This window comes from Mustela lutreola, chromosome 2 (genome assembly GCF_030435805.1).
Source record: "Mustela lutreola isolate mMusLut2 chromosome 2, mMusLut2.pri, whole genome shotgun sequence".
Lineage (NCBI taxonomy): Eukaryota > Metazoa > Chordata > Mammalia > Carnivora > Mustelidae > Mustela > Mustela lutreola.
Genome location: NC_081291.1, coordinates 91,420,346 through 91,445,422, shown reverse-complemented (window position 1 = coordinate 91,445,422; position 25,077 = coordinate 91,420,346). Strand labels below are relative to the sequence as shown.

General features: G+C 38.1%; 1 protein-coding gene across 6 annotated transcripts in view; it reads right to left on the bottom strand.

The window, feature by feature from the left end:
* HACL1 (2-hydroxyacyl-CoA lyase 1) overlaps positions 1-24,032 on the bottom strand; it is a 32,088-nt gene extending 8,056 nt beyond the window's left edge. The window contains exons 1-12 of one of the 6 annotated variants that reach the window (XM_059162563.1): positions 23,834-24,032; positions 23,537-23,641; positions 18,460-18,500; positions 17,750-17,830; positions 15,950-16,022; positions 13,781-13,858; positions 12,504-12,598; positions 10,338-10,450; positions 8,018-8,153; positions 5,196-5,301; positions 3,024-3,107; positions 1,976-2,077 (exon numbers count right to left, since the gene is read on the bottom strand). In XM_059162563.1, the coding sequence (XP_059018546.1) occupies positions 1,976-2,077; positions 3,024-3,107; positions 5,196-5,301; positions 8,018-8,153; positions 10,338-10,450; positions 12,504-12,598; positions 13,781-13,858; positions 15,950-16,022; positions 17,750-17,830; positions 18,460-18,500; positions 23,537-23,641; positions 23,834-23,923 (1,104 nt within the window). In that variant the 5' untranslated portion in view covers positions 23,924-24,032. Of the gene's footprint in view, positions 1-1,975; positions 2,078-3,023; positions 3,108-5,195; positions 5,302-8,017; positions 8,154-10,337; positions 10,451-12,503; positions 12,599-13,780; positions 13,859-15,949; positions 16,023-17,749; positions 17,831-18,459; positions 18,501-23,446; positions 23,642-23,833 lie in introns of those variants that run through there. The other 5 variants (XM_059162565.1, XM_059162566.1, XM_059162567.1 and 2 more) reach the window with 5 other exon arrangements.
* Between the last annotated feature and the right edge of the window lie 1,045 nt (positions 24,033-25,077).

The window sequence follows — 25,077 nt, the reverse complement described above, 5'->3', positions numbered from 1 at the left end:
TCACCTGCACTATTCTGGCCTGCTGGAAATTATATGTCAGATGGATGAGGCTCCTGCCTATACTCCTGCACCAGGAAGAGAGGCGAGTTCCTTTCATCTTAAACTAATATGATTCCTAGGGAAAAGAGGGATTAATCATCACACCATTCGGGAAAACAGCATTGAGACTGGCTCTTGATAGAAACAGCCACTGATTAAAATTCCAATGAAATAAAGAATCATGTATAAATAATTCTGCTAGTTTTGAAAATGTTAATTTATTCCAAGACATCTGGCATATTGGGGAACAATATGAGTATAGCTCAAATTTCGTATTTGCTTATGCAGGGTTCTGTCAGAGAGAAACACTACATGGCCACAGAAAACTGCACCCAGCTGAACCAAGATACATAGGAATACACAAAACATTAGAAAAAAAATCAAGAACAACCTCTCTCACGAAGAAAAAATTCTACCTATATACAAAGACTCTAAACAAACCACCATATCCTGCAGAAGTGGTTCATTTCACTGCTAATAGTGGAGGATGTGGTGATTTCCACACATTATTCAACTTCCAAAGCCTTTAGGTATCAGGCAAAGCCGTGAGTGCAAATGAGAAAGTTGCAAAGTCATTTCCAGTAGTGATACAAAAGTTAATCTGAAAGGGCCATAAATGGTCTCCACCAAAAAAAAGAAAAGAAATGTGAGGTGATGGATGTGTTAATGAACTAGATGGGGAGGGGGGGAATCCTTCCACAATGTATATGCATATCAAATCACCATGATGTACTTTTTTTTTTCTTAACATATAATGTATTATTTGCCCCAGGGGCACAGGTCTGTGAATCATCAGGCTTACACACTTCACAGCACTCACCGTGGCACATACCCTCCCCAAACAATGTACTTTTAAATATCTTACAATCTCATATGTCAATTATACCTCAATAGAACTAAAAATTTTTTTTAACAAGGAAAAAGAAGGGTGTACATTAGATCAAATTTTCCATTTTGATGAAACACCTATCCATTATACATGCCTGCTTGAAGGACTTTTATTTATTATTTATTTATTTGAGAGAGAGAGCGCAAGCATGAGCATGAGCATGACAGGAGAGAGGTCAATGGGAGAAGCAGACACCCTGCTGAGCAGGGAGCCCGATGCGGTACTTGATCCTGGGACTCCAGAATCATGACCTGAGCCTAAGGCAGGAGCTTAACTAACTTGAGCCACCCAGGTGCCCAGACTTTTATCTTAAAAAGTAGAAAAATATGCTCCAAGATTTAAGATTCCAAAAGATCTCTTAACTGTGATTTGGGGCCAAGGTCAAACCAAGGAGAGTGAGCTCTAACCATTCATATGGGTTCTTACAACTTTCTGTCCAATGTCAGATTGGTCTCCTCCTACCACTTCACACTAACTCAACAAGCTGCAACCCTTCTAACGCCTACTTCCACAAGAGACTTCAAGTCTTCTTCAAGAAAAAGAACCACATTTATTGAAATATATATTTCTTAACCATTTATCATGTATAAAACTTTGCCATTTTTATTTTTGTTTATTTATTGAAGATTTATTCATATATTTTAGAGAGAGAGAGAATGCATGGGCATGCATGTATGCATGTAAGTTGGCGGGGAGGGGCAGAGGAAGAGAAAGAATCTCAAGCGGACTCCCCACTGCATGCAGAGCCCGAGTAGGGACTCAATCTCAAGACCCTGAGATGATGACCTTCGCCGATACTAAGAGACGCTTAACCAACTGAGCCACCCAGGTGTCCCTCTGCCACTATTTTTATTAAATTGCTATCTTAGTATTTCATAAAATTTTTGAGAGCTGTGCCTCTAAACACTTTTTCCTGTGAACCCTGTTGTTTTTACTGTAAGATTTTATATAGTGTGGTGATTTTAGGAATGCATAGGTCATATTATGGCAGAGCTAACTGAGCCATGAACCAAAAGTGTTCTTGAGTTTCTGTGACTCTCATATTACCTTGGATGCAGCTTCATTGCTCTTCATTTTTTCTCTCAGAGTTTGCCACCAGCTGCTCTCTGGAGGATACTGCCATGGTGTTTTATTAAATTGTTCTAAAAGCTAAAAAACCACAGACTTTTTACTTTTTGAAAATAAACTTAACTCATATTAATACAACAATCTCTTATTAAAGAAGACAATACTGCTACAATATCCTGCCATTCAAGTCACTCATCCTGTTTTTCCTCTAGGTGGCTAACAACTTTATAGCAAAATGGAAAGCTTTAGTTTGAGTCAGTGTCGACTTCCACCAGAAGTTGGGATTTCCATAGAACACAGGGGAAATGCTACCTTCTCCACACCTCACAGGCAGGGGCTTTTATGTCCTCCTCAGCCTTTGACACTAGGAGAAAAATCAGACTCCTTGCAGGGAGGACAACAACCCCAAATATCCAGGGATTCCTGAGATAAGACCACATGCTCCAGGATGTTTTAATATGTGATTGGAAGATGCTTCATAATATTATAGGACCATGATTAACAATACCAATTTGTATCCAAAATCGAGTAATACATGTGACTATATTCTATCTCCTGTTACAGTGAAGTATATAAATTATGTATAAATAAAAAGAATCTGGACAAGTCACTAAGTACCATTTGAAGAGTAAAAATTCTCTTTATTGCCTAAAGAAATACTTAAAATTTTCCAGTACATAAAGACATTTCTTGGCTGTAAATTCAGTTCCTCTGGAAGCTGTATTATAATTTTTCAGACAGTTAAATAGTACTTAGTAAATCACTGTTTGCCTACTGAATGTCTTTAAGTCCTCAATCACCTTCCAAAAATGCTTAACTTACTCACATAAAAATGATCTATATACAAGCAGTTGGATTTAGTGAGTTCCAAAGTTATATTTAAAAATAGCTTTCTATCATAAATTTTGTTTAAAATAGATATTAATAAATGTGTCACCAAGTGATTCTAAGGTTGAAACATTTTTAGGAACTAACTATTCCCTAAAGGCCAATCCCCATAAACTAAAACTTAGGCAAAAGCTCTTACCTGTTTAGTGACAGCATTTGTGTCTCCTAGCAAAGTCACAGCAGGCTTTACATTATTCCCCAATTCTTCTGCACAGATATCAACCTAAAAAAGAGAAAAAGCTTAAGAAGAAGCCATGCTTATTCTTAAAAGTCTTTAAGAGGTCAATTAAGGCTGAATAAATGAACTGAAAATTTTATATTCAGGAAATTTTGTTTTTTAAAGTACGTTCCAGACCCAGAATGGAGCCCAGTGCAGGGCTTGGATTCATGACCCTAAGATCAAGACCTAAGCCAGTATCAAGAGTTGGACACCCAACCAACTAAGCCACCTAGGCGCCCAAAAAATTTCTTTCTAAGATTTTATTTATTTTTTGACAGAGAGAGAAAGCCAGAGAGAGCACAAGCAGGGGGAGCTGCAGGCCAAGGCGGAGGGAGAAGAAAGCTTCCTGCTGAGCAGAGAGCCTGAGGTGGGGCTCGATCCCTGGGCTCAAGACCTGAGCCAAAGGCAGATGTTGACTAACTGAGCCACCCAGCCACCCCAGAAATTTCTTAATAAAAGCAAAAATCCACATAACTATGCATATCACAGCTAGGACAGAAACCTCATCATCTTCTTCCATTTTAATATCAACTCTGTAGATTTGGGTATTGTTCTATTAAACAGGAATGCATCTGACTTGATCAATTATAGTTCTGAATCTAATCAATAAAAAGGTTCTACTTAATTAGACTGGAATTGCTACTTAGAGTGGTTCTCAAATGTGAGCTATCAGAATCACCTGGTAGGTTTGTTAAATCACAGATTGCAAGAGTCCACTTCAGAGTTTCTGATCTCAGTAGATCTGAAGTGGGAACCAAAAATATGCTTTTCTAAAAGATTTCCCAGATGGTGCTACGCTGCTGGTCCAGGGACCACATTTTTGAGAACTACTCCTAGGATAAGCATGATCACTTACCATTTACCCAGACGCTCTATATCTGAATGGCTGTGGGCAAGTGAAAACAGCTGTGCAAGGACTTGTGATTTAGCCACATCAAAGGGGCTACACTTTATTCTGTACTTGGGTGGGGGGTAATAAAGAGGTGGTAGCATCTTCCGGGTAAACCCAGGTCTTGTTTATTTGCAGTGTTGGTTTTCCATAGCCCCAGGGGAAGAGGCACCATTAGAAGCTAACTCCTTAAAAAGTAAAAGGCAAGGGGCACCTGGATGGTTCAGTGGGTTGAAGTCTCTGCCTTCGGCTCAGGTTGTGATCCCATGGTCCTGGGATCGAGCCCCGTGTCGGGCTTTCTGCTCATCAGGGAGCCTGCTTCCTCCTCTCTCTGCCTGCTTCTCTGCCTACTTGTGATCTCTGTCTGTCAAATAAATACATAAAATCTTTAAAAAAAAAAAAGGGGGGGGGTGGAGAAGACAGCAATTGTAGCTGGGTTATCAAACACCATACACAGTCTCTGTAGGGAAAACAGGTTCATATTGCACTACATAGGTAGCACCTTCTTTCTTTTTTTTTTTTTTTTTTAAAGATTTTATGTATGTATTTGAGAGAGAGAGAGATAGCAAGAGATAGAACATGAGCAGGGGAGAAGCAGGCTCCCCACCAAGCAGGAAGCCTGATGCACGGCTCAATCCCAGGACCCCGGGATCATGACCCAAGCCGAAGGCAGAGGCTTAACCCACTGTGTCACCCAGGCAGTACCTACTACACCAATAAGGAAAGTGGCTTAGAAAGAGAATCATAATGATATAAGAACCATTAAAGGGAGGTCAGAGTATATTCCACTCTGTTTGGTGACAGGTAAAAGCAGCATTTAGAGATTTCCAATCAAAGGTCATCTGAAAGATCTGGCATCTAAAAGGACAACTCCAATCTCTAACCAAGCTGAATGTTTTGTTCTAATCTACCATTCCACTTAAACCGCTTTGTGTACCTTTAAATATACTTGAGCTATGAGGAAGAAGCAAGTTTTGCTTTTCAAACTATTTAAAACTTGATTTTGAAAGGTTTTTTGGTTAGAAGCAAAGCAACATATTATGTTTCATAGGCTTGAAAAGGCAGCTTACTTTGGTACCTGTAATTGTATTAGACAATTTATAAAAATCTACAAAAGCCAAGAAGAAAGCAGAGCTGATAATAGCTGAGGATAACAATAAATCACAGATAGCTCTGATTTTAAATCTCTCTGCTCTGAGTACCTGGATAAATTTCACATCTGGCTGGTATCTTGGAGGCAGTCCAAAGTGCAAAATCCAATTTAATCTGGCACCAAATAATACAATTACATCAGCAAATTGCAAAGCCCTATTAAAAAGAAAAAATCTGTTATAATGCAGAAAGTATATCTACATTTCTGATTTGAATTATTCTAAAATTAATTTCTAAAGTACTTGGAAAAGTTAAATAGTCTGGAGCTTATTTTATTTTAGCCTTCAGAATCAGCTTCTAGGGTAAATTTGATCTTTCATACCAAAATAATTATGAAACCATTCTATTTAAATAGTATTCTAAAAGATGAAAGAAGAAGAAAAATATTATAAAACTATACCTATTTCATTGTTTATTACTTTTTTATCATTAAAAAATTTAAGTCTTCTGTAGATAATTCTCTGTACTAAATAGAAAAAGCATAAAGAAAAAGAACTTCAACCTATAATACTATCAACTTAAAAGCTATTATTAATAGCCTAGCATATTTTCATCAAGTCTTCTTTCACCGCAAGTGTATTTTTACATAGTTGAGCTCATTTGCTATAATACTGTCTCATGTACTTGTGCTTATTACAACCATCTTCATCATTAGGTTCTTCTTAAAATTTTTATTTTTTCTAAGTTTTATTTTACATTTTTTAAGTAATCTCTACATCCAACTTGGGACTCAAACAAACTAGTCTGAGATCAAGAGCTGCCTGTTCTTCCAACTGAGCCAGCCAGGCACCCCTTAAATATAATTTTGGAAGGCTATATACTTTGAAGAACATATATACCAAAGTTATTTTAACTTTTCTCAATTGCTGGATAATTTATAAGTACTAGGTTGCACATCCTTTTTTTTTTTTTTTAATATGTTTTATTTATTCATCTGAGAGAGAGAAAGAGAAAGAGAGCTCAGACACAAGTCAGGGGAGGGCAGAGGCAGAAGGAGAAAGAGACTCTCCTCTGAGCAGGGCCCATGAGCCCAGCATCATGACCTGAACTGAAGGCAGACACTTAACTGACTGAGCCACCCACGCACCCCTGGGTTACACATCCTTATGCTTGAATCTTTTTTTTTTTAAATTAACATATAATATTAATTATGTTTGTATAATAATATACTATATTATAATATAATAATTATATATTATATATATTTATCATTTTTCAGGCAAGAGGAATCAGAAAAGGGGTCCCTGTGGTCTGTGAAGGGTATGGGAAAAATCCAGTATTCTTTTTTTTCTTTCCTTTTCTTTTCTCTTTCCTTCCTTTCTCTCTCTTCCTTTCTTCTCTCCCTCCTTCCTTCCTCCTGTCCTTCCTTTCTTTCTGTTATTTGCCCCAAAGACAGTTCTGTTTGTGTAGTACTATAAGGCAGCAGCAAGAGACTCCTAGAAAGGATGGGTGTTGGGGGGGGTCAACCTAGAGAAGAGAAAATAACTTTCTAGTTCTGGGAATGAATCGGCATATGGCTGGGGCTCATGCTTGGGCTGTACATGTGCACACAGACCCAAAGGAACATAGCAAGGGCTTTGAAGCTGAACTGACCCTGGACCTAATGCCTCTAGCAAGACAGAAAGACAGACCTTGCAGTCTGAACTTAACCAGGCTAACTGCCTGCTAAAACAAACAAAGTCAACATTCTACAGGATATGTAAATATGACCTAGAATCTTAAAACATAATACTTACAATCTAGGATATATTCCAAAAATACTCAATATGCAAAAGAACCAGAAAGATGTGCCCAATTCTCAAAAGAAATGAATAGACTCCCATTCTGTGATGACCCAGATATTCAAACTAGTAAACAAAGGCTTTAAAGCAGCTATTATAATATGCTCCATAAAGTAAACAAAAATACTCTTCAAATAAATGAGAAGATAGACATTCTCAACAGAGAAACATAAAATATAAGACAAAAGTATTGAAAATAACTAAACAGAGAACATAGCATAAAGTATAGAGATGTCAAATCACTATGTTGTACACCTGAAACTAATGCACCATTGTATGTCAACTATACTTCAATTAAAAGATAAATATAATAAAATATAATAAAAATAAAAATAATATTTTGTATAAGAAATTTCTAATAGGGGTGCTCGGGTGGTTCAATCAGTTAGGCGTCCAGTGCTTGATTTTGGCTCGATCATGAGATCAAGTCCCCTGTCCGGTTCCACGCTAGGCATGGAATCTGCTTAAGATTTTCTCTCTCCCTCTCCCCCTCCTCCCTGCTCACTCTCTCTAAAATAAATAAATAAATAAATCTTTAAAAAAAAAAAAAAAAGAAAAGAAATTCTAATAAGCTACTTAAAGATAGAAAAAAAAGAGAGAGAATTGAACAGATATTCATGGACCTATGGGACAGTATCAAAATGTCTACTATTCGCGTTATCCCAGGAAAAGAAAAAGAGATTGGTGTAGAAAAAAAATCTGAGGAAATAATGGCCAAAAACTATAAATGTAGTGAAAGATACTACTTTACAGACTGAAGAAGATCAGAGAACAGGATAAACTAAAAGAAAACCATACCCAGATACTTAATCAAACTACTGAAAACCAAAGATAAAGGAACATCCTGAAAGCAGCCACAGAACATATTACATATAGGGGAGCAGAGATTCAAATGACTACAGATTTCCCATCTAAATCCATGAGGGTCAGAAGGCAGTGGACAACATCTTTAGAGTGCTGAAAACTCTAAAAAGAAACTGGTGTGCTTAAAATAACATTACAGGACTTCCCCTAGATTCATTAAAGTCACAAAATAAATTAGCCCAAGATCTGCCAAGCCATTGTTCTTTAAACTCTAGCATGCTACGCACCTGGATCTGGCAGCGCTCACACAGTATGGGTGGTTATCAGGGATGACACCCTTTCCCATGGGGGTGGGCAGAAATGGTAATTTACACTGCTCCACCAATTTCCTGAGAGCCTCCTCTGCATGGGCATAAGCAGCACCTACAACCAATGCAAATGTATTGGACAAGTCAGTTATGCTCCAGGCACTGTGACTCTTAAAGCAAATCGCATGAATTTCCTTTCAGAACTTCTCAGAGAATCTGTTTATACAGGGCTTGCTCACACTCTAAACAAACTGTGACTATGGTTTTTATGTTTGGTATTATAAAATGTTTAAGAAAACAACAGTGCTAAGTTCCTCCCCCAAAATATTCTCAATTATTCTGAAGGATGTCTACTACAAAACAAAAGTTGCATCTCTTCTCTCTTCCTGCTCTCAATTGTCTGTCCTATGGTTCCTACTGAATTACTACTCACAATTCTTTAAATACAGTATCTTTACTGACCAGCCCAGTGGGCAAGGAAGGACTTTGCTCTGACAGAAAAAGGCCCTCTCTAACCTCACACGTTGCTCCCTACCATCAGCTAACTGCACGGAAATTCTACCAAGAGACATTTAGTTCATTCAGATTCAACATAATGCTCCCCCATATAAAAATATCTTACAATCTTTTCTCATACGTGTCAGATGAAAAATAGCTTTTTTTCATCCAGAAAGTTTCCTTGTATTCTCTTTCTTGCCTCAATATCTTTGTCCACCCAGTTCTCTTCCCGGACTTGTCCACTCAGTGACCTATCATCCATTTTCAAGGTGTAGCAGTGTCATCTCTTCCAGAGAGTCTTTCCATTCTACCTACACAAATAAATTGTTGCTGCTTCCCTTGAGAATCCACCTCACCCTCTCTATACACACCACATATGAGTACACTGCACTTATTTGTTTCTAATATATCTCAAAGTAGGGACCGTTATTCCTCTATATAGCTTACAAATGTTTTCTGTAATCCCCACCTTATTGTAAGTACTCATCAAATATGGGGTAAAAGAAGAATGAAAACTAGCATCTACTGGGTTCCTTCTACCAATCTTATTACTTAATCATAACCACTCTGTTGAAGTTAGTATCTCTGTTTTACAAGTGAGGTAACTGAGACTCAAAGTAGTTGTTTGCCAAAACCACAGATCTAAGACAGCATATAGCTGCATTTGACTCAGCTCTGACTTGGGTTTTTTTTTCCTGATGTCCACCATTTTCATTAAAATTATCTTTGGTTTCTATGTAGTTAGTTCCTTAGTAGTTGATAATTGACTAGCAGGGTCATGGGTGACTGAAGGCCCCCTCAGTTCAAGAACATATAATGGATATTAAAATAACTTGCTGACAGGAGTACAGTATTTCCTCTCTTAGGAGAGAGCAACTTGACAATAGGTACCAAAAACCTTAAAATATGAATCACCTTTTAATTTAATTTTCTTTCTGGGAATCTATCATAAATCCTAAATATGGAAAAAGCTTTAGCACAAACATGTCTGTCATAGTTATACTAAACAAACAAAAAAACTGGCAAAGTTTTTTTCAAGTATCTTTAAGTATCTCTCAGTGAAGTATCTCTCAATGAAGTTTTGGTATATACATGAATAGACCTTAAAATTATATTTAGGAAAAAATTAAGACCATGAAGAAATGTTAAAATATTAAATGAAACAATTAGAATATAAATAAAACTGTCTATATGGTATGATCACAATATAGGAAATATAGATGCAGAAATGACTAGAAATATTACATGTTAAAAATAGTTATCTTTTTTTTTTTTTTTTTGAAAGAGAGTGCAAGTGAGGGAGGCGAGAGGGGCAGAGGGAGAGAAGGAGGGGGAGAATCTTAAGCAGGTTCTGCTCCACGCCCAGCACGGAGCCCTATGTAGGGCTCAATCTCATAACCCTGAGAGCATGACCTGAGCCAAAATGAAGAATCAGATGCTTAGCCAACTAAGTCACCCAAGTGCTCCAAAAATAGTTGTCTTTGGATAAAGGGATTTCTTCTTTCTAATCATCTATTTTCCAATATTTTTATAATGATCAAATATTATTATTATAATTGAAAAAACATTTTACACATAAGACTGAAGAAACAGAATGGGTGGTATCTCTTTAAAAGAGTGAGATCTCTGGGCATTCTAGAATAATTCTATGATTTTGAAATTAATAACTAATCCTACATGAAAATAACTCATACGCCAATTTCAAATATTAGATATGTTCGTAAATAATGAAGATAATTTCTAAACAGAATCAGCATTCTTTCAATGGCATAGCAAGATTTAGAGTTCCATTCACTGCTACCTTTCCCGATGATAAGAAGGGGCCGTTTGGCATTTCTAATAACAGATGCTGCCATGTATACAGCAGAGGTTTCTGCCATACTGACAGGAGGGGGCATGCAGCACTCCACGTACCTGGAAATAAAGAGGCCAAGTTTTAAACCTTTTACTATGAAAATACCAAATATCTAAAAGGTAGGGAAAAAAATAGTACAATAAACTCCACATACCCACCATGTAGATTCAACAACTAATATTTTACCACATTTGCTTCACACATACACACACCCACATACATATAAATTTGTTTCCTGAACCATTTTAAAGTGAAGTATAAGCAGTTAAAAGCTTTTCCATGCAGCTCTAAAAGATAAAGACTTTCTCCTATATAACCATAATGTCCCTACCATACCTAGTAAATTAAGTTACTCCTTAATACCATATAAAAACCAATCAAACCAGTAATTCATTGACAGGAAATTTTCAGTTAATGGCTCTATATTGTAGTAATAGTTGTTGTGTAAGAACAGTAAAAAACATACTCAGAGTCAGTGTTTAATACTATATGCTATTTAATCTCATTTAATTTTTCAAAGCAATGAGGCCAGGCACTACCATTATCTCCATTTCACCACTGGGGGGTGGGGAAGGAAACTCAGAAAGTAACTTGCCCAGGGTCCCCAGATGGTATGTGGCAGAGATTGAACTGACTTAGGTCATTCTGTCTCCAAAGTCCATGCCTTTAACTATCTCACTGGGAGAGTCAGGATTTTAGAAATATAATATGCATTAGGAAAAAAATTTTTTTTTTTTTTTAAGGAAAAAAAATTTTTAAACTGTCATAGTTAAGTATTTCTGGATGTCTTCATTTATTTTAATTAATAAACATCACACACTGTACAAAATTTGAGCATATAAGACAAAAAAAGACATTCACTCTTTACAAAAATTTTATCTTTTTTAACTTTTTAAAAACATTTTATTTATTTGAGAGAGAGTGTGTGAGCATGGAGACAGAGAGGCAGAGGGAGAAAGAGATTCCCCACTGAGCAGGGAGTCCTATGTGGGGCTCAGTGTGGGGCTCGATCCCAGAACACTGGGATCATGACCTGAGCCAAAGGCAGATGCTTAACTAACTAAGCCACCTAGGCACTCCAACCTTTACAACCATTTTAAAGAAGGCTTACAGAGGGATGCCTGGGTGGCTCAGTTGGTTAAGCAGCTGCCTTCGGCTCAGGTCATGATCCCAGTGTCCTGGGATCGAGTCCCACATCGGGCTCCTTGCTCCACGGGGAGCCTGCTTCTCCCTCTGACTCTGCCTTCCACTCTGTCTGCCTGTGCTTGCTTTCGCTCGCTCTCTCTCTGATAAATAAATAAAATCTTTAAAAAAAAAAAAAAAAAGGCTTACAGAGTTAATTTACCAGAGATTCAGCTCTGCTTCCCTCTCCCCCAGTAATACTTTGTCATGTTCAAGTATTATGCAGCACAGATGTCCTTTTTGTCTGACTCTCACAAAGAGAAACAACTCCTTGGTATACTAATATACAGAAATGCACACTGTCTCTCTGCAGTCACTAGAGAACCACTTGGTCCACAATAGCAGTAATAAACTAAATGGTATCCAGGGTGATGTCTTAACCTAAATATCTATCCTTATCAGAGGCAACTTAGATACCAGTGAAAAATGCTTCTTATACTTTTTATTCGCTCAGTGTTTATTTAAGGAATAAAGGAATATGGAAACTCAGAGTAACACCTGAGTTGGAATATTTTTAAATCACTCAGAGTAACACCTGAGTTGGAAAATTTTAGAAAGACTAAAATTTTCTATGCGGAGTCCTAAATAATTTTTCATTGGTCATATCATCTCTTGGTTGACACTGTGAAGACACTGAATAACCTCTACCACATGAACGGGGATGTATTACTTACAGCCTCTGGAAGAATAATTTCAAATGAGTGTTCAGGAAGCTCTAGTATTTGACTTAAAAATTAACCCCCAAATAATTACTAAATAATACCATTTTAATTAGAGAATTAAACCATTTGGCCAGGATTTAGTTTAATCATTAAATTGTCAAAAGTTAAAACAAATGAAGATTAACTTATAAACCTCCAGGTAAATTGTTAAAAGGTAAACATTTCAATGACACAATTAAGAAAGAACTCCAGTGTAACTATTACTTACTTTACAGAATTCACATTCACTTGTAAATTCACAAAATCTGCAGGTATGTCAACATAACAAGGACCTGGACGACCATAAATACTGCTTCTCACTGCCTAAATTTATTACAAATGGAAGAAAATATTTTAAAATTCTCAATCTTTATCACATAGTCCACTCAGAGACAATTAAAAATTGTGAAAGGAATACAATTTTAATATTTTTTGGACATCCCCAGTTGGAGAAATAAATACTTTTAACTAAAATTGAAATGCCCTCTATTGACTGCATATATTTTAAAAGATATTTTTGTTTAAAAGAGGAGCTATAAGAAAGAAAATACTCACTAGGGTTTTAAAATTCATGTCTTATTACACGTTAGAAGTTATCCACCAGGCTCTTCCTGCCAAGAGTTTATAAATGTGCTCTTACTTGCTTCCTAGTCCTAATGACTTGGCTAAGTTTTCAGAAACAGTGGTCAAATGGTGTCAAATGGTGTCTGTAACACATGGTTTTGCAACAGCTCAAATGTAACTCCACATAGAAATGTTGGTTAACTAAGATTAATTTATAATAAGCTGTTTAGGCAACTAAGACATGGTTTTATAAGCATTAGGACTAATTTTCAATACTAAACTTTTGCAAAAGCACAAGAGAAACATTATTTTATTTATAAACATTTTTCATTTTAGCTTTCTCTTTATTTTTCTGTAGAAAAAAATTTAAAAACTGAAGTAAAGAGAAAATTTTTTCAAAAATGATCTATTTTATGTTTCTAGAATTGACAACAAACATTAAAATATAAATAGCTCTTTAACACTAACATTTTTTAAAGATTTTTATTTATTGGGATGCCTGGGTGGCTCAGTTGGTTAAGCAGCTGCCTTCGGATCGGGTCATGATCCCGGCGTCCTGGGATAGAGTCCCACATCGGGCTCCTTGCTCAGCGGAGAGCCTGCTTCTCCCTCTGCCTCTGCCTGCCATTCTGTCTGCCTGTGCTCACTCGCTCTCCCTCTCTCTCTCTGATAAATAAATAAAATATTTTAAAAAATTTATTTATTTATTTATTTGACAGACAGAGATCACACATAGGCAGAGAGGCAGGCAGAGAGAGAGGAGGAAGCAGGCTCTCGGCTGAGCAAAGAGCCCACTGAGCCACCCAGGCGCCCAACACTATCATTTTTGACTGCCTGAATATATACCAAATTGTTGCTCATTCTATGGAGAATACAAATAACACAGATATGAGCAACTGAGAAAAACCAGTTGACTTAAGGACTTATAATTAAGTTCTTTACCTTTTCGATAATAGAGGGAATAGTTTCTATGCTGCTTGGCCGGGCAGAGAACTTGGTATATAATCTACAGGCTTCAACCTATATGCAGAAAGAAAATCACTTAAAATTCAGCTCACAGATCATATTACTCTTAAGAAGGAAAACAAAATGTTAAATCATTACTTTCTACTATGTGTACTGAAAAGATGGAGAAAGTACATTACCTGGATTGTTTCTTAAGCCTGCACATAGCACAATCAAATTTCTGCCTCAGGATGATTTAGGAAGTAAATCAAAACAAGACACCATTTTCATTTCTCAGACTGGCAAAAATGAAAGACTGATAATACTCAGCATTTACCACCACACAGGAAAGCAGGCATTCTCCTCAGCTGCTGTTGAGAGTATAAATGGGAAGGGAAGCTGATAATGTCTGCTAAAAATTAAAATGAGCATATCCCTGGACCCAGAAATTCCAGTCAGAAATACAAAATTTCACCTGCTTCATCTTGTTACAATTATAATCTATCCTTATTACATTTCTGCCAGTTTTCCTGTTATGTATTTTACTACTACACTATTTGGGATATCTCAATTCAGCAGTGCTATTTTTTTCACTGCTTATTGTACTCTGAAGCACTATATAGAAACGGTGTCTCTTGATACTTTTTGGTATGAAAGTTGGTAGTCGTAGTCCCATGAGCATGACAAAATTAAGATTTTCAGTCTGTTCCCAGTCATTCCATCTAAAGTATTTTCTCAAAAAAAGATACTTGGATTTTAAATCAAATCCATGATTTTCTCCTTACATTTTTAATTTCATCTAATAAACTTTTATTATTTTACTTTTCAGGAAAAAATATTTGTAGTGGACATTATCCTCTGCTTTCTCCTGTAAAGTTTTTGTAGTAAGTTTAAATTTCCTTTTAAATTACTTAGCTGCTCTGCTTATTTACCATGGTTATTTACCGTTAACTAAGTAAGTGGAAATACCCTTTCTTTTTTTTTTTTTTTAAAGATTTTATTTGATAGAGACACAGCAAGAGAGGGGGAGTAGAAAAGGGAAGAAACAGGCTTCCCGCTGAGCAGGGAGCCTGATGCGGGCTGGATCCCAGGACCCTGGCATCATGACCTGAGCTGAAGGCAGAGGCTTAATGACTGAGCCACACAGGAACCCCCTCAATTGCCTTTCAAGAGGATAAAAGTACAACTTTTGAATCAACCTATAACGAGATCTAGTATTTTACAATAATTTAAGTCATAGAGAAAATTCTATGTTTATATTCTGAGGTTCTCACAGTGACTTCTGTAATAACCAACAGACTTTACCTAAGGTTTTAACTTTGCTCAGAACTTTGTGCTAGAAATGTGCAAATATTTTCTTAAGAGTTGATCATTCACTCTCACCATTGCTTTCTACACCTATTCTTAAAGCTGTAGCATTTTGTTTTATACAACTATTTAGGAAGACCTCTGTAATACTGTAATATATAGAAAAAAGTAAAAAAAAGAAAAAAAAAACAAGAAAAACAAACTACAGCATTTTGTTGAAAAATTCTTTTCAGTTTTTAGAAATTTTTAAATGTTTTCCTTCAGCCTTCTAAAATAAAAATGAACTTGTCCAGAGCCTACTAATAGTCATTTTAGGTAGGATTTTTTCCTCTCAACTTTTTACTTCTCTAAAGTTTGACAGGTATAGTCTCACACCATTTTTATTCCTGCATCTTGACTCTTTCAGGCCTTACTTTCAGAGTTTAAAAGACGTATTTCTTGGAAGATTGCTCCTAAGCAGAGCCTGAGCTCCCGTAATATGCACACTGAGACTGTCTTATAGTTAAGGAACATTATCTATAAATTACCTCAGGTACCTCTATTTTATTTTAATTGTTTATTTTGCAGATAGGAATTTTTATTTCTTCTCCATAAATCTTTTTTAAGATTTTATTTATTTATTTGACAGAGAGAGAGATCACAAGCAGGCAGGGAGGCAAGGCAGAGAGAGGAGGAAGCAGGCTCCCCGCAGAGCAGAGAGCCCAATGCAGGGCTCGATCCCAGGACCCTGAGATCATGACCTGAGCCAAAGGTAGAGGCTTTAACCCACTAAGCCACTCAGGCGCCCCTCTTCTCCATAGGTCTTAATAGCATACATTTATGCTACTAAACTCTAAGAAAAGTTTTAGATTTGGGTACCTGTGGAAACTCCTGGAAGGCTCCCATCGTTTCCTGACTTCTTTCAGAAGAACCGCCAATCACAATCAAGGGCCTGAAATAGTCATTGTTTTAAAAGAGAATTACAGATGAGATTGACATGTAAAATACTCAAGAGAGTGCCCAATTAATAAACTGTCATGTATGCTGAGAGAGAGAGAGATTTCATTTTCCCTTCAAAACTACAGATTAGGGGCAGCACTTGGGTGGCACACTGAGTTAAGCGTCTGGCTCTTGGGTTTGGGCTCAGGTCCTAATCTCAGGGTCCTGAGATCTCAGAGCGAGCTCTTCATTGGGCTCTGTGATGGGTATGGAGTCTGCTTAGGATTCTCTCTCTCCTTCTCTCCCTGCCCCTCCCCACCTGCTCACATACAACTGCACACTCTTCTCTCTCCCTCTCTTAAATAAATAAATAAATAAAATCTTTAAATTAAAAAAACTATAAATTAAAAAAAGATTTAGGAAGCAACCTGATACAAGAGAACCCTCCCTTAATTTCAGAAAAATCTGAAATTCATAGTAAATGCTTTTCCTTCAGATCGTCCACTTTCCAAGCCCTTCTGAATGCTGATGCTAAAACTTCTAGGTGTGGCGATATAAAATAAATTTTTATGCACTTCCCATAAGTCTTGGGATTAAATGGAGGAAACAATTTTTTTCACACTTTCCCAAGTGAGTCTACTTGGAAATGGTGGAGTGAGAGAAATTCCTCAGAAATAAATTTCTTAAAGAAAAGATAAAGCAAACTTAAAGTTACTAAAAAATATCAGACCCTAAAAGTAGGTAAGAAAGAAAAAGACTAGGAAGGATAAAAGGAAAGAAGGCACATGGCAAGAAAGTAAACAATGCCCTTCCTACCAGGACATCAGTCTAAATAGTATCTAAATATTTAATCTTCTTTTACACCAGGAAGTTTAATTATTTTATGCATTGACCAGAACATAACCCCATTTGCTATGATCTATGATCTATTAGGCAAAGTACCAATGATGGGGTTAAGGGCAATGTCAAAGAGTAAGTACTAAGGAGTTTATAGAGCAAACTGAAAAAATACAATTTCAGTTGTCTTGCTAATTATGCAAAACAAGATGAAGACCTGGATATACACTCTTACATATGGAGCTGGGGTCTTTAAAAAATAATTCTGTACTTAAGGAGGACTTGAACACACATTCACATATGCAGAGAGAGAAAAACACACACACACACACACACACACAAACTCTAAAATGTGTGTTTTTAAAAGTTTTACATGAGTTATTCCTTTAAGCTTCTACATATAAGTTTATAAACACTTAAAATTTCAGTCAAAGATGATGTCAGATGAAGGACATAGTATATACTGTCTAGTTCCTATGAGTTAAACACAGAGCTATGCCCATATGCTTCTACATATATGTTTAGAAACACATTTTTTTTTTAAGTAGACTCCACACCCAACATAGGGCTTGAACTCATGACCCTGAGATTAAGAGTTGCATGCTCTACCAACCAAACCAGCCAGGCACCCCTTGAAACACATATCTTAATGAAGGAAGACGTTACTTGAAGGAACGTTTACATATAGGGTAGACTCAATGAGTTAATCATATGTGTATTCCCATATGCTTCTATACTTAAGTTTTCCAAAAACTCCAAAATGTTAACAGTATTTACCTCTAAGTAAGATTACTGATACTTTTTATGTTCTTCCTAATACTTTTCTAATTTTTTAATAATGCATTCCTTCAAGCACTTGATTCCAAGTCTTCCCACCACAGATCGCAAATAACAATTAATTACCAACAGTTCATGTTTGCATTTGCCATACCACCCAAAGCGTGGATGAGACCTGGGCCAGAAACAACAAGGCATACGCCTGGCCTAGAAGCAAAACAGAATTTACTGTATTAAAAGCAGGTCAAATATAATAGCTGATTAATATCACTCTAGAAGGGAACATGGCAATCTTTCTGGACTTCAAAAGGAGGACAAAGAGGTCTTTACTACAACTGGTAAAGCAATTATTAGAATATTTTCTGAATTATCAAAGACACAAGGCGAAGATTATGTTCGTCTTCCTGCAAGAAAGAAGATACTTATCATCTTCACACTGTATTTCACTAACCTTTTCATATTTTGAAACTCTTTATATTTTGAAGAGGTTATATTTGAGCCCAATCAATTTAATTGCATATAAAAGCCAATTCTTAATATTGAGTACATACATGTTTGTATGGAGTAAAGTGTTTAAAAATTTTTTTTAACAAGTAAATATGTCATTTGATTTCTAACAGAAAATAATTCTGAAATGTAAAGCTCTGCCTCAAAATTTTTAAATTGAAATTGAAAATGTGACTAGATGTAACTTTCTAACCTTAAAACACTCAAGGAAAAAGTATCTCCCTATATTTCAGTTTGCCATTTTATACATTTATAAAGTCATTTCTTAAGAAACTCTGTTTAAGACAGCCCTCAAAAGAAAATGAAATAAAACAAAGACTTTAGTTTACCTGCCTGTCAGATATCCAATCGCAGAGGCAGCATAACAAGCCTACAAAGAAAAAATACTGGGACTTAAGCATTTTGGGATCCTTACAGTAAGTGCACATATAAAAATTCAGTATTCACTAAGAAACTAGAACTGAATGGCAAAGGAGGAATTGGAATGCTTTCAGTTTTAACAAATAATGTTCTACCTATAAATTTCAAGTAATAATTTAGGTATCTAATCTAGTTCTTAGTATTTCAAGAAACTTGTCTACTTCATCTAGTTTATTAATAATATCCTCTTACAACTCCTTAAAATCTACAGGATCAACAGAAATGTTCTCTATCTTATTCCTAATATTGGCAATTTGTCTTTTCTTTTTTTTTTATTCTTCATTGGTCTTGCCAGAGATTTATCAAATTTATTAATCTCAAAGAACCAAATTTTGGCTTTGTTGTTTTTCTATATTATTCACTTATTTTCTAGTTCACTAATTTCTGCTCTTGTATTTAAAATTTTACTCTTTTCATTAGGATTTAGTGTGGTTTTCTTTTTCTCGCTTCTTAAAATGTAAGCTTAGAGCACTGATTTTTGCTCTTCCTCAGTAATCGATTTATTTAAAACCATTTCCTCTAAGAACTGCTTTAGCTATGACTTACAAGTTTGAAATCTTATCTTTTCATTATCAATAAGTTCAAAATATTTTTTATTTTCTGCTATGATTTCTTCTTCAATCCACTGGTTAATTAGGGTTCATAGTGATGTAGTAATGTATCCTTTTTTTTTTTTTTTTTTTTTTTTTTTAGTATTTTATCAGTTTACTTGAGAGAGAGAGCAGGTGGAGGGGCAGAAGGAGAGAGAGAAACAGACTCACCACTGAGCAAGGAACCTGATGCAGGGCTTGATCTCAGGCCCAGGGACCACAACCTGAGCAGAAGGCAGACGCTTAACTGACTGAGCCACCCAAGCTCACCCCCCTCCTCTTTTTTTTTTTTTTAAAGATTTTAAATTTATTTATTAGAGAGAGAGCATGCATGAGCAGGGAGGAGGAATAGAGGGAGTGGGAGAAGCAGACACCCCACTGAGCGGGGAGCCTGAAGCAGGGCTGAATTCCAGGACCCTGAGATCATGACCAGAGCTGAAGACAGATGCTTAAAGGACTGAGCCACCCAGGCACCCCTGATGTGTCCTTTTTGCATTCCTGTTATTAGTAATTTGTATTTTCTTTCATTTTTAAAAAATATTTTATTTTTTAATATTTAATATTTTAAAAAATATTTTATTTACTTATTCATGACAGACAGAGAGAGAGAGGCAGAGAGAAAAGCAGGCTCCCTGTGGAGTAGGGAGCCTGATGCAGAACTCAATCCCAGGACCCTGGGATCCTGACCTGAGCAAAAGGTGGACGCTTAACCGATTGAACCACTCAGGTGCCCTCAGTCTTTCATTTTTGACCAGTCTGCCCTGGAGTTTTTTTATTATACCGGTCTTTTTATTTTATTTTTTTAAAGATTTTATTTATTTGACAGAGAGAGAGAAATCACAAGTAGGCAGAGAGGCAGGCAGAGAGAGAGAGGGGGGAGGAAGCAGGCTCCCTGCAGAGCAGAGAGCCCAATGTGGGGCTCGATCCCAGGACCCTGGGATCGTATCATAAACTGAGGCCGAAGGCAGAGGCTTTAACCCACTGAGCCACCAGGCGCCCCTATACCAGTCTTTTTAAATGTTTATAAAGTATCAAATGTGTTACTTAACTTTCAAATGTTTGGGGATTTCCTGGTTATCTTTCTGTTACTAAATTTATTTTGACATGGTGAGGTTACATATATTATATGTCTTCAATCTTTGGAGATTTGTTGAGATTCTCTTTATGGCTTGCATATGGCTAGTTTTTACTCTTAAAGATTTTATTTCTTTGAGAGACAGAGACACAGAGAGAGCAGGAGTTGGGAGGGGGCAGGTAGAGGAAGACAGAGAAGCAACCCCCCACTAAGCAGGGAGCCCAACATGGGACTCGATCCCACAACCCCAGGATCATGACCAGAGCAAAAGGTAGATGCTTAACCAACTGAGCCATCCAGGCACCCAGCCACCCAGAGAACAAATCTAATTAGGTCTCCCACCTTTAAACTACACTTCAGCTACACAGCAAAAAAGGGGAGGTGTTAAATTAAATACAAGATAAGCTGAAAATATGCTAAATGCCATCTCAAATAAATCCTTTTTCTTAGTCTGGGACATCTTTTTTCCAGTATTATTTCTTCTCATTTTTTTAGAAATAATAAAAAATAGGATATTTTCTAACCTCCATTCAACTTTATGTGTGGTACACTAAACTTAGATGTTTAGGACATAAATGTAAAAAATTAAAAATAAATTTTTATGAATCATAATCTTAACTGATACCACTACATATGCCCAACTAAGAAGGTGCATAAAGGATCTTTACCATTTCTGTGTTACTATTCTCCACTGGCCCTTATCTCTTTCCCTTTTGCACATAAAACCAAATTCACATAGGATAATAATAAGATAACTCCTAAGAATGCAAGTGCATAAAACACAGTATCTGTTGTGATACAAACACTTATTTGGACACTGAGGAGCACTGTCCACTTATTAAAGTGAGGTAAGAAATGTTGCTTCAGAATGTAAAATACAAAACAACCTAAAACAAAAATTATATTCTTTTGCTGCAAATGTCAAAAGTTGAAAAGGAACTCCTTTTATAGATTATAAAACATGTATTTCCTGGGATGCCTGGGTGGTTCAGTCAGTTAACCATCTGCCTTCAGCTCAGATCATGATCCTGGGGTCCTGGGATGGAGCCCCATGTCATTGGGCTCCCTGCTCAGTGGGGAGCCTGCCTCCCCCATTCCCTCTGCCCACCCTCCAACCCCAGTTCATGAGCTTGGGTGCTTGGGTGCTTGTGTGCTCTATCACGCACTCTCTCTCTCAAATAAATAAAATGAAAACAAACATGTATTTCTCTACGAAGTTACCTCACTCACAAGCAGAATACTGTGTGCAATTCTTAAAAGAGCAGACTTCTAGAACTAAATTGTTTTTATTCAAATCCTGCTCTCCCATTTTCTGCTGTGTTATTTTGGCAAATTAACACAAATTAATTTGGGCCTTGGCTTCCTTACGTACAAAATGAACATAAGTGATAGCATTGTTGGGAGGATGAAATCCATAATACATGTAAAACATTCCAAATATTGCCTGTAGACAATTAGAAATGAAACAGTGAGAACTAACAGTGTACCTACTTTCTGGAAACCTGGTCAGTATATGTCTTGATTACTCTACCGATCCAATGAAAGACAATCAAATCACACTTACACTTTTTTCTTTAGCACAACATGTAACTGGATGCCAAGTCCTCTTTGCCTCCTGCATGGCTTCTGAATCTGTCCTCACATTCTCTCTTCATTACCCTGGCATTTCCCTAATTCAGGCACTAGTTAAGTCATCTGACTACTGCAGGGTGTCAGGTTGACTGAGGGGACTGTGTACTACAGGCATCTCAAACTCATATCCAGATTGGGATTCATTATCCTTTCCCTCCAAACTGGCTCTTCCATCTGTATTCCCAATCTGGAGTCAGTAGTTCTGTGAGCTACTCAGCCAGTTAAGCAAGCCCAAACCTAAGAATCATCTCCAGAAGAGCCTGTCCTCTCCTTCCTAGCTGGTTAATGCCCACTCATCCTTTGGGCCAGCCCAGGGAGCATCTCTAGGAAACGGGTGAAGTTTTAGACTGAGTATCCTTTTCTGGGCTTCCACAGTACCCTGAATTTACCTCTATCACAGCACTTATCACATTATAATAAAATTGTCTGCTTATGTCTATCTCCACAGCTAGGTTTTAAGCTCTTCAAGGACAGGGACAGTATATCATTCATCTCCATATCCATATGCCCAATAAAGCCCCTGGGATCTACAGAAGCTCTCCACTAAGCTTATAGAAACTGAAATAAAACTTCAACCTGTCCTACTGATCATACTCTGTACTACCATGATTTCTAAAGCACAACTGTAATTATGTCTCCCAACTACTTGGAAAACCCTTTGCAGTCTCATTCAATGCTGAATAAGAAAGCCCACATTCCTTTTCCAGCCTTGGGCTTACTACAACCTACCCTCAGGCTATCTAGTCAGGCTCACAGACCACCCTGCCTTTAAGCTATTTTGAAGGAACAGCAGGAACTGTTATGGATAATCTTCTCTGTCCCACTCGGAGAGAAAAAGTCAGCCTGTATACACACAGTTCCTTATACACACATCTATTCTAAGTTATTATACTAGATAAATTTGTTCTGTGTGTTTTGCACTCACCTTCCCAGATTGTGTTCAACTTAAAGACCAAGACTAACCCGATTCCTTCAATATACCTCTCTAGGTTTGGGCTTGCTTGACTGACTAGGTGAAATCACAGCACCTCTGACTCAAATCATGAATACAGAGGGAAGAGCCAGTCTGGAAAGAAAAGGTAATGATTCAAGTTCTGATCACAGCTTTACCATTTGTGATACTGTCACCCTGCAGGGCCATCTATTATGCAACAGGAGACCTGGCCTTCACCCATTCATCTGGTAGGAGGTGCCTGAGCACCTATCATGCTCTTGGCAGTGAGAATACAGATGTATCAAGAAATAATATCCCTCCTCTTTTGGCGCTCACAGCCAACTAGAAAAGTCAGACCACAGCAAATAATACACACACTAACAGGTAGTTATGCGAGAACAGAAGGCCTGGATTCAAACCGGGAAACTGTCCCTTCCGATCCCGACCTTCTAGACGTGGCAGAATACAACCCAGTGTAGTGTCAAGAGCATGGGCTCCAGACCCAGAACAAGTGGGTTGAAATCCTGGCTCTGCCGCTACCAACTGTCCCCTCGGGCAAATTACTTAACCTCCCTGTGTCTCACTTTTCTCATCTGTCAATTAGGATTAACAACAGTTCTTGCTTCATAAGATTGTCGTTTAATTGGCATGTGTTAAGTACTCACAGTGGTGAGGGCTGTGTGTCTGCTATCAGTATTTGCCGTTACTGTCAGTCATTCCCAATAATGCTTTTGGCTCCCGGCGTCCATACTTACGGCTTGTTCATTCCTCATCCCGACATATCTGATACCCAACTTCTGCGCCGCAACGGCAATTTCGGTCACGGGGATCCCCACGATGCCAAACATGTACGCCACATCCTGGGGGCCAAGAACAGGGGAATAAAGGCCCGCTCCCCCGCCACACCGTTCCCTCCCGCGGCGCTAAAGGGAAAGCCTCAAGGCAAACCACCCCCGCCACCCGTCCCACCCCAGCGCTCTCCAAGTCAGCGGGACGTCTCCGGTCCCTGCCGACTTCCGTGGGAACCTTTCGCTGCAGGAGAATCACCGTACTTGGGTTTTTAAGGCCTGGGCGATGACTTCAGCACCAGAAACCTGCTCCTCGCTTTTGTCGCTACCCTCGGCGAGGTTACTTTTCCCCATCGTCCACCTAAAAGGTCGAGGTACTCTCGCAGTCAACACGCACACGCGCAGTGACCCGTCAAAACAGTCAAGAGGCCGCGGCGCGCCAATTGGAGGGCCCTCGTCCTCTGACTGACAGGAGGAAAGCAACCAACCGCTTTAAATAGCGGGAAGGAAAAGGCGGGGCTTAGGGTAGTTGGCCTGCCTGGTGAGGAGTCTGTAAACAATCCTCTTCTCCAATCAGAGCCGTGCCCTTTTCCCGGCTCCTCCAGTCGCCGGGTCAGAGCGTCAGAAGGAGGCGGGACCAGCAGGAGTCTGCGGCCTGTGACAGGCAAGTGAGGCGCCAAACCTCGGAGGCCTAGGGTCCCGGTTCGATTACCATCCGGAGCCCTTTGAGGACCGGCGAAGGCGAGTGGCGCATGCGCATAGTGGGGCAGCAGGAGGGCAAGGAGCACGCGCGGAGGGGGGGCGTGGCCGCGTCGCCCCTTGTTCGCCCCCACGCTTTAGGGGTTGAAGGCTGGCTTCGCAAAGGCTGCTGGGACACGGGTGCAGTGGGTGGAGGCTAGCGTGGTGCAAAATTGCTTTTGGGTCCTCTTGGGGTTGCGCGCCTCTTGTGTTATGGACGTTTGCTATATGCTTTTTTTGTTTGTACATGCTTTTGTAACAACTATGCAGTTCGTGAGACATAGGAATTAACTAACACACGTTAATTAAATCCATAACCGGATGCGTATGTACTCTTTACCCCGGTATCATAGATGACACCTAATTCATAAGCAAGAGACAGAAACTGCTTATAGCATTTCTCAGAATCCCAAACTTGTACTCTTGGGCTACATGAGACAAAGAGGAACGTTTAAACCTAGTTACTTCAGCTGGGCTTGAGCTCACAACCCCGTAACAAGAGTTGGATGTATAACTGACTGAGCCACCCAGGCGCACCTAACCTAGTTACCTTTGACCATTGTTTTCTTAAACTCTTGTTATTCACCCACTCTTCTCCTCCATTCTCCCTCTGTTGTTGTCTTTTCCAAAATCAGGGAATGTGGGTTTTCATAATTAGATTCAGTCCCTGTCACCAGCCCCTGTAGCTGATAACCTTTTAAAACGTATTTTTGAGGGGCCCTGAGGTGGCACAAAAATAAAATTAAAAAAAAAAAAAAAAAAAGAAAAAC